The sequence below is a fragment of the Ictalurus furcatus genome, chromosome 24 (assembly GCF_023375685.1).
Source record: "Ictalurus furcatus strain D&B chromosome 24, Billie_1.0, whole genome shotgun sequence".
In the NCBI taxonomy this organism is placed as follows: Eukaryota; Metazoa; Chordata; class Actinopteri; order Siluriformes; family Ictaluridae; genus Ictalurus; species Ictalurus furcatus.
The window spans coordinates 3970012-3984952 of record NC_071278.1 but is presented as its reverse complement, the minus strand read 5'-3'; the positions used below and the strand labels follow the sequence as shown (position 1 = coordinate 3984952).

The following is a 14941-nucleotide window of genomic DNA, read 5'->3' as shown; positions in this document are numbered from 1 at the left end:
TATCCGTTACGTGTTTCTGGGCTTGAAAGCATGGCAGTGAAATTGTTCATGGAAAGATTTTCTTATTTATAGTTTTCCTAGTTTCCTATTAGCAAGGGTTGTTTGGATAGGTAACGGTTCTTAGTCTCGTAAAGTTCTACTCTGGAGTATTCCTTAATGAAGAAATAATTGCTTTTAATCGTTTTTGCTTTTAACGATTCGCTTAGTGAAATGATTATCGGTTAAGCTGGTTCATGTTTACCTTCGACTTCATTATTTTATGGTTAAGGCCACTTAGGTTCTGCACATTTCTTCTAATGAATACATAGATTCATTAAGAACTTACAAACTACTGAATGAATTATATTTATTCAGAATACTCGAGTCTGATTGGCCGGACAGTGTGCGTTAAGACCGTATATATATATATATATATAAAATACAGGTAGTTCCGGTCAGTTTAATCACCGTACTAAATTAATGCGCTGCCTATAAACATCTGTAACCATAGTAATAACACACAGTAGTTAAACTCACAGCTTCATTATTAGTAGAGATGCGGCACAGACACAGGTACATCACACACGTGTGCACAATCTCTCTCTCTCTCTCTTACTCTAATAACTATTTCTCATAATTCATTCAGATAAATGTGATCTTATCGCACTACTTTATCTCTGTGTATGACTTCGAGTAGGCAGAATTCTAGATCTAACGACCCGGATATAAAGTAACTGACGAAAACGAACCGTTATTTTTAGCTTTTCAGTCAAATTTCGCACTACAAATATGAATGACAGTTTTAAGTTAATGCCGACACGTGACCATGGTGTAAGCGGGATAATCCACGGCGAGACGTGCGTTACGCCATTTTAATGCACTCCGTTTCACGTCAGGTGGATCTGTGCCTCCACGTCGTGCATTAAAACCGTGTAACGCACACCTAGACGTGGATCATTCCTTACTTATGCATGACCCGTTATGCCTAGGTTGTTTCTACATATGTCTTATTTATTTGTCTTTTGTCTTGTGTTTTTGGTACATTATGTCACCGTGAGTGAAAACACTCATGGCCAGAGGTGACAGCGCTCCCAGACGCCATTCTCCGTTTCCTTTCTCCTGTCTTTTCACTACATATACTGGGCCTGTTCAATCTGTAGATTCGAGCTGAAACCTTTCAGAAAGTTGTGCATTTATTGGTAAATATCTGATCGGAAGATTCTTGAAGCGGGCAATAAACGTCAGAGTCTGAAGATTAACATCAGTCTCCTGGATCCTGAAGTTCTACCAACTTGGTGCCGTGACCCGGATGGCTCAATAACACCTCTCTAGTGAGTTACGCAGTTAGGTTCGGACATTTCTGTAACACAACCCCAGGACTAAAATGAAAGCTATATTAATGTAATGGGATTTTAACCCCGTTTAAGAGAACAACACTGCACCGTGAACCCACCATTATTACTTGAACTCTAGAACCCATGCCGATCACACTACTGTGTAAAAACATGGACTAATAAAATGCCAAGCATGTGACCTGTCCTGATAAAGCAACACGACGTGAAGACTACTGTTTACATGAATAAACTGCTGCGCACACCCCACCCTTCTCGAAGCACAAGCGGCATACAACACTGTTTATTTATTACGACACACTAATTAAAGATCGGCCGGGCTGCGAAGCTGACACGTGACAGAAAGCATCTAAGAGAACAATTAACCGGATCCGGGCGGCGTTTCCTTGTCAAAACTGTTCTGAGGTATAACCGCTTCCGTCGGCGCGCTGCCGCGGTCGAGGCGAAGGAAAAATAAAATATTTTCAATATGTACTCCTGAACGCTGTAGCCAATCCCTCAAGTGGCGAATTCATTTAGAATTACATCACGCATAAAAACAAAACAAGCAAGCCATCCATGCCACCGACAATAAAGTCTGCTGCTACACCGTGGACGAAGCGGCCCGTGACGCGGACCGCGTGACGGGTGTGTCTGCCTCTCAGTGTCAGGTTCATGTGGAGCTTATTAATTCATTCACACACCACGGCGAGCAGAGACGAGAATAAACAAGGAATTTGTTTTTAAAGAAAATGTCCACGCACGTGGAAACTTCTGCTTTGTCTGGTTCCTCGGGGGTTGGATCGTGGCACCTTTGCAATTGTGTTCAAAAGTTCACAACAAAAGACAAAAATGCATGCCTCGGTACCGGCGCATGCACGCTACGTTTAAAAAAAATAACAATAATAATAAATATTGCGTTGCGGTACAGATAAAGTCCTGAATCCCATGTCTCAATCCGTTAGCCGTTAAAGCACACAGGTCCGATCTGGAAGCCGAACTTCTGGTTGTTATTCCCGATGTCTGAGGCAGAAACGTCGATGATGGGGAGCAGCTCTGATCTCGGAGAGTCGATCTCCAGCACCGTCGTGTCCTGGCCTTTGCGTGTCTGCGAGAGAAAACACAATACGACACGACTCAACACAATCTGAAGCGAACGCTTGCTCAGAACATGTCAGCAAATCGAGTCTTCTTGTGGATGGGTGTTAATATTTTTTTGCTATTTGTTTTTATAGAGAAATGGTCAGACTGTATACGTTTTTTTTCATTCAGCTCTTTTATAAGAGACTTAATTGATATTTCTGAATAACTATATTGATTCATTTTTAAAACATCTCATTTGAATATGTTTTGATACATGTAACAATATATATAAAATATTATGTAAACATTTTTAAAACTTTCCTACGGACCCTCTGCAATTGCATCACTGACCACTAGGGGTCACTGCACTAGACGGTACAGTATACAGTGCACAGTGTAAGTGTATAGTACGTCATTTGGGACGCAACTTTAGTATTTACTCGCCGAAGCGTGTTTTCGGAACAGAAGTAATGTAATGAGTAAATGTATCGCGCACAGGCCAGCTAATCGATAATCAGATTCGTTGACAATGATTTTCATAATTGATTATTATCGATTTTATCGATTAGTTGTTGCAGCCCTAGTTAAGACGTTGGGCTACTTGAGCAAGGCCCTTAACTCTCAACTGCTCAGGTGTATAAATGTAAGTCGCTCTGGATAAGGGCGTCTACTAAATGCCGCGAATGTAAATGTAAACATAAACAAAGCCACAGAAGACACACATGCACTTTTTAGACGAATAAACAAATGTTCGTTATTGAAAGAAGCATTAAACATCGCTGCAGCGTTAACTGCGATAAAACACTCGGAAAAGATGAATGAACGAATGAATAACGATAGTAAAACCTTTCCGTTATGTTGCCGTGTTGTCTCTTTTCTTTCCGTAAACAGAAGGGGATGGGGGATGGGGGATGGGGGGGTATATATACACAGCCGTTGCACTCTGGGTAGTCTAATCACTGGTAAGTCATCTGATAGTAACACTTTCATTTGCTCATTTTGCATTCACACTTCCTTCTCAGAAAATCGTTTTTATAATTGCAAGACGTTCGAAACGGGGGAGAGAGAGAGAGAGAGAGAGAGAGAGAGATAGAGAGAGAGAGAAAAAAACGCAGCGTGTATCTCGCTACTCGCCATCTTTTCTTTTCATTTTTTCTCGTGAGGGAATAATTACACGCTTGGTTAAAACTGCAGAATAGTGCCTGAAATATCTTTTCTCTCTTTACAGAGATTCGGATCGACCGCGGCTGTGTACTCGCTTTGTGCAAATACGACGTCACGCCGAGTTCAAATTACAGCAGGAACTGTGGGAAGTTTTACAGACTACCTCTCAGAGAGACGGAGAGAGATTGTAATACCTGGCGGATTACTGCGCTTTCAAATTGAATAATGGATTGAATAAAAAAAAAAAATTATTTATTTTTTTTTAAACAAAAGAAAAGAACCAAAGGAGCATTTCTCCTGCTTATCAGTAATACACAGATCTGATACGCGGTAAACAAGATGAAGCAAACAGAATGACATTTAGATACGACGCATGCAAAAATGACATTTACATCAGCAGGGTACAGATCATCGCTGGTCCGTGGGCCGTATCACAGGTGTAGCGTAAATTATGGGATGAAATTAATTAAACGCTATCACGCTAACCTTATCTCGTTCGTCTTTTATTAAAGACGCGGCACGAGGCTAATTTGGAAAATAACAGTATCGGCTGGCGCTGATTTCAACGCTCACAAAGTTTCATGTTCTTACGATTAGCGAAAAATCGGATCATATTTCAAGCATTATTATTGCTATTATAAGTATTATTGTTTCTATGGTACATGATGTGTATCACAATATATATGGGTATATGTAGTGTAAACATAAACCTTTCAAAATGGGTTAGGGTTGATTATAGTTTTATTTAATGTGTAATCAATAAATTTACACTAAATAAAAGGGGGGGGGGTGGCGGTGGGGTGGGGTGGGGTCTGGGAAAAAAAAATGGTAACGTTTTACAATTTTAAAGATGAAGATAAAGATTCACAACGTTGAACACTTTGTCACATCTGCTTCCGGTGTACGTAACTGTTATTTTTTTTGAATAAATTAAATAAATAAATAAATAAATAAATAATGGACGTTAAGATTTGAAAGTTTTAAGGGTTGTATTGTGACATTTTTCTAAACGTTCCTGCGATATTTCTGTAGAATTAAAGTTAGTGAGTACGGAAACGCAAACGTTTCTGTGATGGGTAATTTATGTTCGACGGATGCCGTGTGAACGACAAAAATTGTAAAGTGTTTACAAGAGGATCTAGATCTAGTGTTTGTAGATGATTTTTCGAACGCGACTTGCGGAGTTTTCACTCGAATCGGACGAAATCTTCGCTGCGGTGTTCGCTGGTGAACGAGACCCTTTAGTTGTACTCACGTTTGACGCGGTAGAATCGGAGAGGGCTTTTGACTGGATGACGCGTCGTGACGGCGTCACGTGACGCGTTTTGACCCAAATCTGCGGAAAATCTTTGATAATTCGTGAAAATTGCACGCTCCTACGAATATTTATTATGGAGGGACCGGCGATGGGTGGGAATACAGCCACTAATCAATCACAGGACATCATACACACATTTACACACTCTTTTACACACCTGGGGACAATTTAGAGACGATTTTGCCAATCTAGTAGGTTTTTAGGAGGAAACTCAGACAGGTTCCTGAAGCAGGGACTCGTACTGCGAGGCACCAGCGATACCCAACAACCCTGGGTTTAGCTGCTCACCGCATTTTGAATTTTCCTGTTAGCTACGTTCACAGCTCACCTGGCAGCCGTCGTACAGAGGCGTTATGAAGGGCGTCTTGTCATGAGTCAACTCCTCGTCGTTGCTGGCGCGGAAACGTAGGGCGTGCTGGTGCCCGCGGCTGGTGGCGTCGTACCAGCCGGCTGAGTTCTGGCAGATGTAGGTGAAGCTCTGTCTGGCTGTGGCACTCAGAAGCTTCAGGAAGGTCAGCTGGACCACAGGGACCGAGATGCCATCAGCGTCTATATAGGAGAACTGTAGCAGGGAAAACATAGCGGAGCAGGTCCTCAGCGTACGGTCTACGGATATCAGCAAGACTCGAATGAACCCTGTTTTCCTGCATTTAACATGAGCTCATTAGTGAAACCTGATGCAGATCGGTGTAGCACCCCGTGAGTACTTCGGAGTTTGTATTATACACCAGAGACACACAATCTTCTACTCAGAATGCGAGCTCAGTGACATCTGACTGAGCGATTCTGCGTGACAAGGTGGCATGTGTCAGACGGTATGAACGAGCTTGTGGTGAGCAAAGCCTCCGCCATAGCTCCGAACTCTTCTTTAATAAGCTGAGACTGATGGAGATATTTCAGATGCACTCGCAAGAGTTTGGCCTGAGGCTCAGAAACGCAGACACATACTAATATCTCCTCCAAGACCGCATTCATTATTTATTTCTTTATTTTATTTTTTTTTTTTTTTTAAATTCCATTTACTGCCAGACATGGAGTTATTCATATCACTCAGTTATTTCAGCTTAATCCCCAAGCCTCTTCTCTTCCCTTAATTACATATCAAACATTTAATAATGGTCTAATGATCCTATAGCTATAATAAGAACTCAAAGTACATCATTATACATAATACATACGCACAGCACCTCATTTTCTGAAGGTCGAAGTGTGTAGGGGTGAAAAAAAAAAAGCAGATTTACTAACAGTACAGAAGGAATGTCTTTGACATGAGTGAATTAACATAACTTTTTTGTGCGCATATGTCATTTGGGGCTTTCCTACATAAAATACATCATGGAGTTAATGCAAGTTAAGGCACGAAAGTTACTACGGTTGTGTTAATACGACCGACAGGCAGGTATTAAATTTGCGCAAAACCCGTTTATATATCAAATGTTTCGTAAAACGATGTATATACAGTATGTATACCCGAATACCTGAATGCACACTCACGTGTACACTTGTCTTCATGTTCATATCACCGATTCAAACAAATCATAATTTCATTACCTACGAAAGCCGGTGTACTGCCCAGTCTCGGGTTTTGTTTGCCTGAAAACCTTACTAGCTTAGCTAAAATGGAAGCCGGCATAACATAAGAACAACTGGTGAGCTAGTTAGCTAGGTAAGTGAATTAATACGGTATAAATGAAGAGAAAAGGATGAATATACGTTTACTATCCATTTGTTTATTATCCATTTATCTTGTTCTGTCATCGCATCGCGTCGCATGTAACGATATCACTTGAGTCTTGCTAGAGTCTTTATTTATTTATTTATTTTATTATTTTTTTTACAATATGTTTAACCACAAGGTGACTGTTAGCGCATGGAAAAACGCAATTAGCACAATTAGCTGGAGTTTTTATGCAATTATTCTTTGCAGCTCATCCACAAGACTATACGTGGATGGTCATAATTGATCAGGTGACAAGTGCAATTTTATTATTGACCTTAATAATTATTTGTGGAATCCAGTTTTAGTATAAAAATCATCCCTGGATCATTTTCTCGAGTATGTCAGGGTAAAATCTCAGCTCTCCATGCAGACTTTCAGGCATGGAGAGTGCTGAATTTGCGATAAAGAGAGGGATTTGAAGAGATTCGAACCTGTTTGCCCCTCCTGTACCGGCTATACCAGCCGCCCGGCTTCTCTTTGCTCCAGGCTGCGAGTTTCACCTGGATTTAAATGATAGAGACACAGATCAAAGATCCAAACTGTGAGTGTGTGTGCGAATCAAGGCTGGATGTACGTGACTGTGCTTTGGGACCCACCGTTTCGATTCGTTTGTCCGGGTGCAGGCAGGTTTCGCCATCAGCCGTGAAGTTGCAGAACACCTTGATGGAATCTTTATGGCAGCCCTGATTTGGGTCAATCCAATATTCTCCTAAAGGGGGTGGGGGGTGGTGTGTGTGGGGTTAGAGCAGTTAAACACTTCATTTAGACAGCGATATTATTGAACGCGGAGCATTCAATTTAGCAAGTGAATTAAAAATGAAATTATCGGAGTGCACCGAGTGGCAAGGGAGAGTCAAAACTAGATTGATTTGCATTAAATGTATTTATTCACAAAGAGTTGGGGGTTGATACTTACACCTGGTTCTTTTGACTGTGGATTTTATTGTAGTAAAAAGGGTTTGATGAGTGTTTAATATACGATTGTGTTTGCATGATACTCGATTCGTTACATCAAACAAAGTGCGAGCCTGCCCGAAGGGACTGGGTCATACCGTCTTTATAATGCGGGTGGCACATCATCAGCTCTTTGCAGGTGCGTGCCGGACTCTCGAAAGTTCCCAGTGGCTTCCTCATCAGCTCCACCTCCATCTTCATGGAGTTCAAAGAAGCGAACACCTCCTCCATTCCCTCAGCGTCTTCCAGAGGCGCATCAGCCTGCAAGAAGTCCTCCATGTTCAGCTGAGCCTCTGTTTCTCGCTCCTCGTCTTCAGCAGCTTCTGAGCTGGCTCCTCCTCTGCTCCGGTCTGAGTTCTTCCTACGTTTCTTGCGTCCCCCTCGGATGGGCCGGGCATCGATCATGGTTGCCGGTGGACCCTGAAGGCAGCACATATAGTGAGAGAAGTCATCAAAATAGTCCAATTTATTGTATTTTCACTTATTTTATTTTATTTTGGTTAAAGATGCAGTTTGTAATTTATAGTGCCCCCTGTTTACTGTGAGGTGAATTGCAACTGCTATGAAAACATTGACAAGCCTGCTCCATTCATGCTAACAATCTTCTGTTGAAAATATGCATGCTTTATAAGTTGCTGATTAAGGATGAGGCAGTGCTGTGTACTGTAGCTCTGCTCCAAATCAGGGCGGAGCTAATTTCTGGGACAGAAAAAAAACACACGTAAAAAAAAAACCCTCAAATGAAGAAGCTGACCAAATCCATGCCACGGCAGTGTTGCAAAAACCCATGCAATCTTTTAATAAATTTTAACTGTATTATTATATATATATTTTTATTATTATTATTATAGGTCTAGAAACACAATTAAATATTACAAACTGCACATTTAAAATCATACACCTTTAAAGCATTTCGCTGTACAGCGGTCAAATGGCTGTGAATTATTTTGTTGAACTGTCCTCGGACAAAATTCTATGCTGCTTTTAGAGTACCTGAGTGAGAGAAAAGCAGTTTTTCCCATTAAACTAAAGACATCGAGTATATTAAATAATAATTCAAATGAAATACTGTAAACGTGGCTCATTTCTTTCCGTCATCGAATTACAATGCACACTTGTGTAAAATAGAATAGCTTGCGCTATGACAATGATCATGTCTGATTTTTCGTCTTTGTGAGAGATATACAGAGTGAAGATTTACACCGTTTTTTTATTTAAATAATCTTTTGGCTATGGTATGTAACACCATGGCTAATAAGAGGTTATGGAGTAATAAATCCTACTATAATGTGCAGTTTAAGAGTGTTTATTATTGCAAGAAGTGTATATCATTAGATATTATTATGTTCAATTTCAGGACCTATAAAAAAAAAAAAAAAACCTGACACATATATATTACCAAAGATTTATGTGGAGGTCTGAAAAGGTTCGATGACATTAAGCGATTATTAATTGGAACCTTTTTATTCACAGTTTTAAAGCCTGTAAACTTTAAAAACCTCGTAATTGTGAAATTCATGACAGGAGCTTTAATAAGCCATGAAGAGAAGATTAACGAAGGGCTTACAGGTGGTCCTGGTGGGCCTGCAGGTCCTGTGTCTCCTACTGGGCCGACTGCTCCCTGAGAAGGGAAAAGAAATAAAGAGAAAGAGAAACCTAAATCACTAATTACTACAGCCGAACACCTCCCAAATACGCCGTTACCATCTGGCGGTGGGCTCAAAAGGATTATCTGGAGATGAGCGGCAGAATTGCTCTCTCATGCCAAGGCGTTCGCAAAAACAATACAATACAAGAACAGGGCTGCTATAAAAAAAAAAAAAAAAAGACTTGTATACAGGCACTCAGAGACCATCGTACAACACCAACACGACGTTAATGAAAGGGAAGATGAAGAGAAATTGAGAGAAAGTTACTGAATGACAGAGATACAGTGAGAGGGAAGTGTGAAGGTCAGATAGGAGAAAGCGAATGGGCAGAGTGATGAGGTGAATGAGGTACAATCCAATCCGAAACTAGTGGAACTGCAAGGCCACTTCATTGGGTTATGCTATACATTAAAGACATCTAGGTTTGAGATCAAAAGATGGAAATGAGACCAGTTCAGGGTTTCCAGATGTATTAAACAACATAAAACATACCTTTTTTTACCTTTTTACCTTTTCTATCGGACAACCTAATGCTTAGGCAAGCAAAAGTATGGGAACAGATACTGTAAGTCTTGAAGTAAATGAAAGTAAATAACACTTAATATTTGGTTGCGTATCCCTTACTTGCAATAACTGCATCAAGCCTGCTGGTTTCCTTCTTCTCCAGGACATTCAAATTGTTGTATTGGGTATGCCCAATGTCTGTGCAATGCCTCTGATTGATTTTCAGCCTCGAAACAGCTCTCTGATATTCATGTTGGTTTATCCTTTTTTTTTTTAAACGAACAAATGTAGTCTTTACAGGAGAAACTGAAGTCTAAAACCAAGAGAAGATTTTTTTTTTATTTATCGTTTAAACGATTAGTCTAGGGGCAGTGGAGGCTTGACGGTTAAGGCTGGTTTATTGATCAGAAGGTCAGGGGTTCAAGCTGCCACTGTTGGGCCCTTGAGCAAGGCCCTGTATCATGGCTGACCCTGCGCTCTGACCGCAACCTCCTAACATGCTGGGATATGCGAAGAAAAACGTATTTCACCGTGCTGTAGTGTACACATGACTAATAAAGACTCATTATCATTATCATTACCAGGAAACACCTGCCAGGCATATGTTCCAATATTTTTGATCGCCTGCAAATTGGCTGCTCTGATACAAAATGTGCTATTTTCTATGTTGTTTAACACGTCTGCATGTCAATACCAGGAGCTGAAATTCTAAACTCTGTCTTCTCATAATCGTCTTTTGATCTCAAACCCAAATGTCTTCGATCTACAGCAAAAACAAATGAACCGGCCTTGCCGTTCCAATAGTTTCGGAGGAGACCGCGTGTGTGTGTGAAAAAAGATGATTTTAAAAATAAGTTCACAGAGAAATAAGTACAAACCTCATCTCCTTTGGATCCTTTCTCACCCATGGCACCCTGATGATAGTGAGAAGAGTGAGAGAGTAAGGTTGATTCCTAAAGTATGCACACCCTCATTTCAAAATTATTATATAGCTTTCTAGTTTTGAACGTTCCACCAACAGAACACATTTTATTTGATTCAAGTTGACATTATTTATGGGTTTGTTTTTGAGTTACTAAGGCTTGGATTAAACCCAAGGGATCAGTCGAATAAGCTAATTTACTATAAACACATTTTAAAAAAACCGACGATTCATATCATAAATTATGGTAGGCTGTGATATCCACTGCTTTTAATCCAACTGAATTTACAAACAAAAATCACCCCCCCCCCCCCATTTTGAGAACCACAGATCTAGACGTTCCTTCATTTAAAAAAAAAATAAAAATAAAAAAATTGTTAATACATAAATAAATAAAATAATAATATGGAAACAATCCATACAGCATTTCTGAAAATGATATAAGTGCCAACTTTTATTCCACTTTCTATTACTTTTAAGAGCTTTTCAGGCCCCTGGCTGTTACAAAGTGTTCCATCTAGCGCAGACGAGGCTCACATATTATACACCTTTCACCTGAAGGGATCCTGGCAAAGAGCGTCTGATCGCAAAATCCCATAAATATAGACAAGAAACTGCAAACATACAATGGAATCTTGCTGAAAATAGATTTAAAAGATTATTTCCTACCATTGTCTTCTAGATTTAATATGTGTAATATATATATATATATATATATATATATATATATATATACTGCAAATTCCATATAATAACACATGCGTAACATGCTGTGGTGATTTGAGGACGGATGTGATTGTGTAAACTCAGCACAGGGGCTAATCGCATTAGGGTCAAATCTCATCCAGATAGGATTCGGCCAGGGTTAAACATGGAAGATCCGTAATCGATGTCAAAACACGGGCAAGAGTGAAAAAACCAGACAAGGAAACAAGTCTTAGAAAGTAGCCTGGTTAAAACAATTCCTGGTAAGACTTCGCGACGCTACAAAGAAACCGAGTGGTACACGTGGACAGACTAATCGACGGCTAACACAGAACAGGAGAACACATTTGAAAAACATACCAATGGCAGGACGTGGGGCGGAGACGAGAGCAAATCCAAAACAAAGGCACAGGTCACGACAAAAACAAACGGACAAGGAGAAGCCGAAGCCAAATAAATCGCGCTTTCTCGTCTGTAGCTTGTGCAAAACGCAGCAAGGAGATTTTTAACAGAGCCCAAAAAGAGGGATCATATTTCCCCGATTCTGGCGCCTCTTCACTGGCTTCCTGTCAAGTTTAGAATTGATTTTAAAATTCGAATTGATGTATACAAAGCTCTTTCTGGTTTTGTACACTTCTTCACCTTTACTCTCCTACTATTATATACCGGATTGAGGCTTTTCTGTGGTTGGTCCCAAACTTTGGTCTCCCTTTTCACGTGAGGTCCGGTCCATCTTTAGCAATTTTTAATCTTCTCTTAAAACCTATTTTTATTCTTTGTTACATTTATTCATTTAGCTGCGATGGATCGGCACCCTGTCCAGGATGTACCCCGCCTTGTGCCCGATGCATCCTGGGATAGGCTCCAGGTTCCCCCATGACCCTGAAAAAGGGTAAGCGGTAGAGAAGAATGATGGATGGATGGATTCATTCATTTGGCAGAGGCTTTTATCCAAAGCGACTTACAAATGAGGAAATACAAGCAAAGAGATATATCAAGCGGAGAACAATACAAGTAGTGCTACCTTACAAGATTTTTTAATTGATTTCTAGAGAAGCAAAGTGCGAAGAGTAGAGGTGTACGAGCCAGAGTAGGGTTTTTTTTGTTTGTTTGTTCTTTTAGGATAATGTGGGGTTGGCGTTTTAGGGGTTAGCTAGGTGTTCACAGAAGAGGTGGTTCTTTAGCTGTTTTTTGAAGATGGTGACAGATTCTGTGGTCCGGATTGAGGTTGGAAGTTCATTCCACCTCTGAGGGACGGTTAGTGTGAAGGTTCTGGAAAGGAACCTTGAGCCACGCTGAGTAGACACTACTAAGCGTCGGTCGCTAATCGATGGCAGATTGCGTGAGGGAACGTAAGCCTTCGGGAGAGAGTTGAGGTAGGGGGGCGCTGTTCCAGACAAGGTCTTGTACGTGAGCATCACGGCCTTGAAATGAATGTTTTGTACAGAACTTTGGATCAACTGTTGTTGTCTGTAAATGTGCTTGATAAATAAATTTGACGTGACATGACTTGACTTGACAAAAACATCACTCAGGAAGTGATCAATCAGTACTTACAGAAAGTCCAGGAGGTCCAGGAGGCCCAGTAGGACCAGGAGATCCAACAACACCCTGCATGTCACATGGGAAATTTACAATATTAATCACTGAGACATGCAGATAATAAATCTGTGCTGCAGCGTGTTATTGCGTGATGTAAGAGCTGATGTATTATATGTACTGTACATACCCCGTTTCCTTTAGGACCAGGTATTCCCTCATTTCCAGGCAAGCCTCGGTCACCCTTCTCCCCCATGTCTCCTGGAGGCCCGATGAGTCCGATCAATCCTCCGTGACCCTGTAGGACACAAACAGAAATACTCAAGAATCTGCTGTATTGGCTTTAATCTGATCAGGGATAACAGGTGAGATCTTGTAAAGGTTTAGGACATTATAATGATCAGCTCCATCTGTGCACTCATTACGAGTCTCTCACCTTCTCTCCTTTGCTGCCTTGATCTCCTTTCAGTCCTGGCAGTCCAGCAGGTCCCTATAAAAGCAAAAAAAAAAAAAAAAAAAAAAACACAAAAAAAAGAAGATGATTAAAGAGAAGGCTCAGTCTCCCACCAGCCTAAATTTATCACAACCTAAATCAATCAGGAGCTGTATTAGATACAGTGGTGGGTCGATGAACGAGTGAGAGAACTGTCGAAGCACGTACCATAGGGCCGGGTGGTCCAATCTGTCCGGGGGGACCATTTAAACCCTGTTCTCCCTGAAGAGGATGCAGAAAGATTGATTAACCCAAGGCAGATTGATTTGTGGGAAGGTCTAGCCACATAGTTTGAGTGTGTTTTGCTTAGTCTGATATCGGATACTCACTGCAGGGCCCGGGATCCCACGTAGTCCTTCTGGACCAGGCCTTCCAGGTTGTCCCTGGGGTCCTAAAGGTCCTGTTTTTCCAGGTGGACCCTCAGAACCAGGTGAGCCCTGGCACAAAATTTTTTTTAGTTATATTGCCTAGATTCTGTGTGATATCTAAAGAGTGTCAGACAGGATGTGAGTGCAACAACTGTTCACCTTTGCTCCCCTCTTCCCCTGCTTTCCTTCATTCCCCGCAGCACCTATATGACCCTGTTCGAATAAAGCAAAACATACTCTAGATATATTCCAATCACTGATTTTACATAAATAATAGGATATATGTTAAATAAACAATGAATAATAAAACACGCACCCTCCGCCCTGGTGGTCCAGGAGGTCCCGGTTCTCCAGAAGCCCCTGGTGGTCCCTGTACACAACACAATATATTTCCAGAGCATTATTCCAAGTTTCCAGTACTTTTCATATGAATGTGCATCAACGGTTAGAATTTACAAACACTTACAGCTTTCCCAGGCTCTCCATTATCTCCCTTTGCTCCTGGTCCACCATCAATACCCTGCATGTGACATTTATAGAGGCATAAAATGGACCAACATGCCATGCTACAGAATGAAAACATTCAATGCTCTAACAACAGCAATAATCAGTGACAGTAGCTGGCATTTAAGTGCACTTACATTCGGACCTGCCTCTCCAGGAGGTCCTGGGTCTCCGGGAAATCCAATAGGGCCCTACGGGGATTTCAAAAATTTACTTACAGAAAACTCTGTACGACACGTTTACACGAGTCATGAGTCAAAAACCTTGCTGTGTGTATTTTGTACATATTGTTAGGAGCATGGCGCTCAAGGCACGTATCAAAAACAAGATTATTGAGCAAATTTCATTGCTGCTGAGGCGCTTCTTGTCTCCAGATAGTTTAAAAAAGCTTCACGCCACGACGTTACAATCAGAGCTTCTGGCATAAAATGAGCTTTTTAAAATGTATCTATCTTCTATCACACTGACGCCCCTGTGGCGACAACAGGGTAATTAGCCCATGGCCTAGCTATCACACCACTTGCTGGAACCCTCTCGGGTGTATACTGAAAAATGGTGAGCCATTTTGCTAATTCCTGATTATTTCACAGCTTTTAAAAATATGTGAGGTAGAACTGCTCACTGTAACCTCATGTCATCTACTGCGTAAAAACAACTGTATATAGAAAAAAGCTAGCTAGAGGCAATTGAGATCACTCAGGCACAAAG

General features: G+C 41.0%; 1 protein-coding gene across 2 annotated transcripts in view; it reads right to left on the bottom strand.

Annotated features, from left to right (window-relative positions):
* Positions 1 to 312: 312 nt before the first annotated feature.
* Positions 313 to 14941, bottom strand: part of col5a3a (collagen, type V, alpha 3a) — a 92528-nt gene continuing 77899 nt past the window's right edge. For both annotated transcript variants that reach the window (XM_053612395.1, XM_053612396.1), the window contains 16 exons: positions 14371 to 14424; positions 14196 to 14249; positions 14046 to 14099; positions 13889 to 13942; positions 13691 to 13798; positions 13530 to 13583; positions 13305 to 13358; positions 13059 to 13166; positions 12887 to 12940; positions 10581 to 10616; positions 9117 to 9170; positions 7648 to 7969; positions 7192 to 7304; positions 7027 to 7095; positions 5204 to 5437; positions 313 to 2418 (listed from right to left, as the gene is read on the bottom strand). In XM_053612395.1, coding sequence (XP_053468370.1) covers positions 2272 to 2418; positions 5204 to 5437; positions 7027 to 7095; positions 7192 to 7304; positions 7648 to 7969; positions 9117 to 9170; positions 10581 to 10616; positions 12887 to 12940; positions 13059 to 13166; positions 13305 to 13358; positions 13530 to 13583; positions 13691 to 13798; positions 13889 to 13942; positions 14046 to 14099; positions 14196 to 14249; positions 14371 to 14424 — 1569 coding nt within the window. In that variant the 3' untranslated portion in view covers positions 313 to 2271. The remainder of the gene's footprint in view (positions 2419 to 5203; positions 5438 to 7026; positions 7096 to 7191; positions 7305 to 7647; positions 7970 to 9116; positions 9171 to 10580; positions 10617 to 12886; positions 12941 to 13058; positions 13167 to 13304; positions 13359 to 13529; positions 13584 to 13690; positions 13799 to 13888; positions 13943 to 14045; positions 14100 to 14195; positions 14250 to 14370; positions 14425 to 14941) is intronic.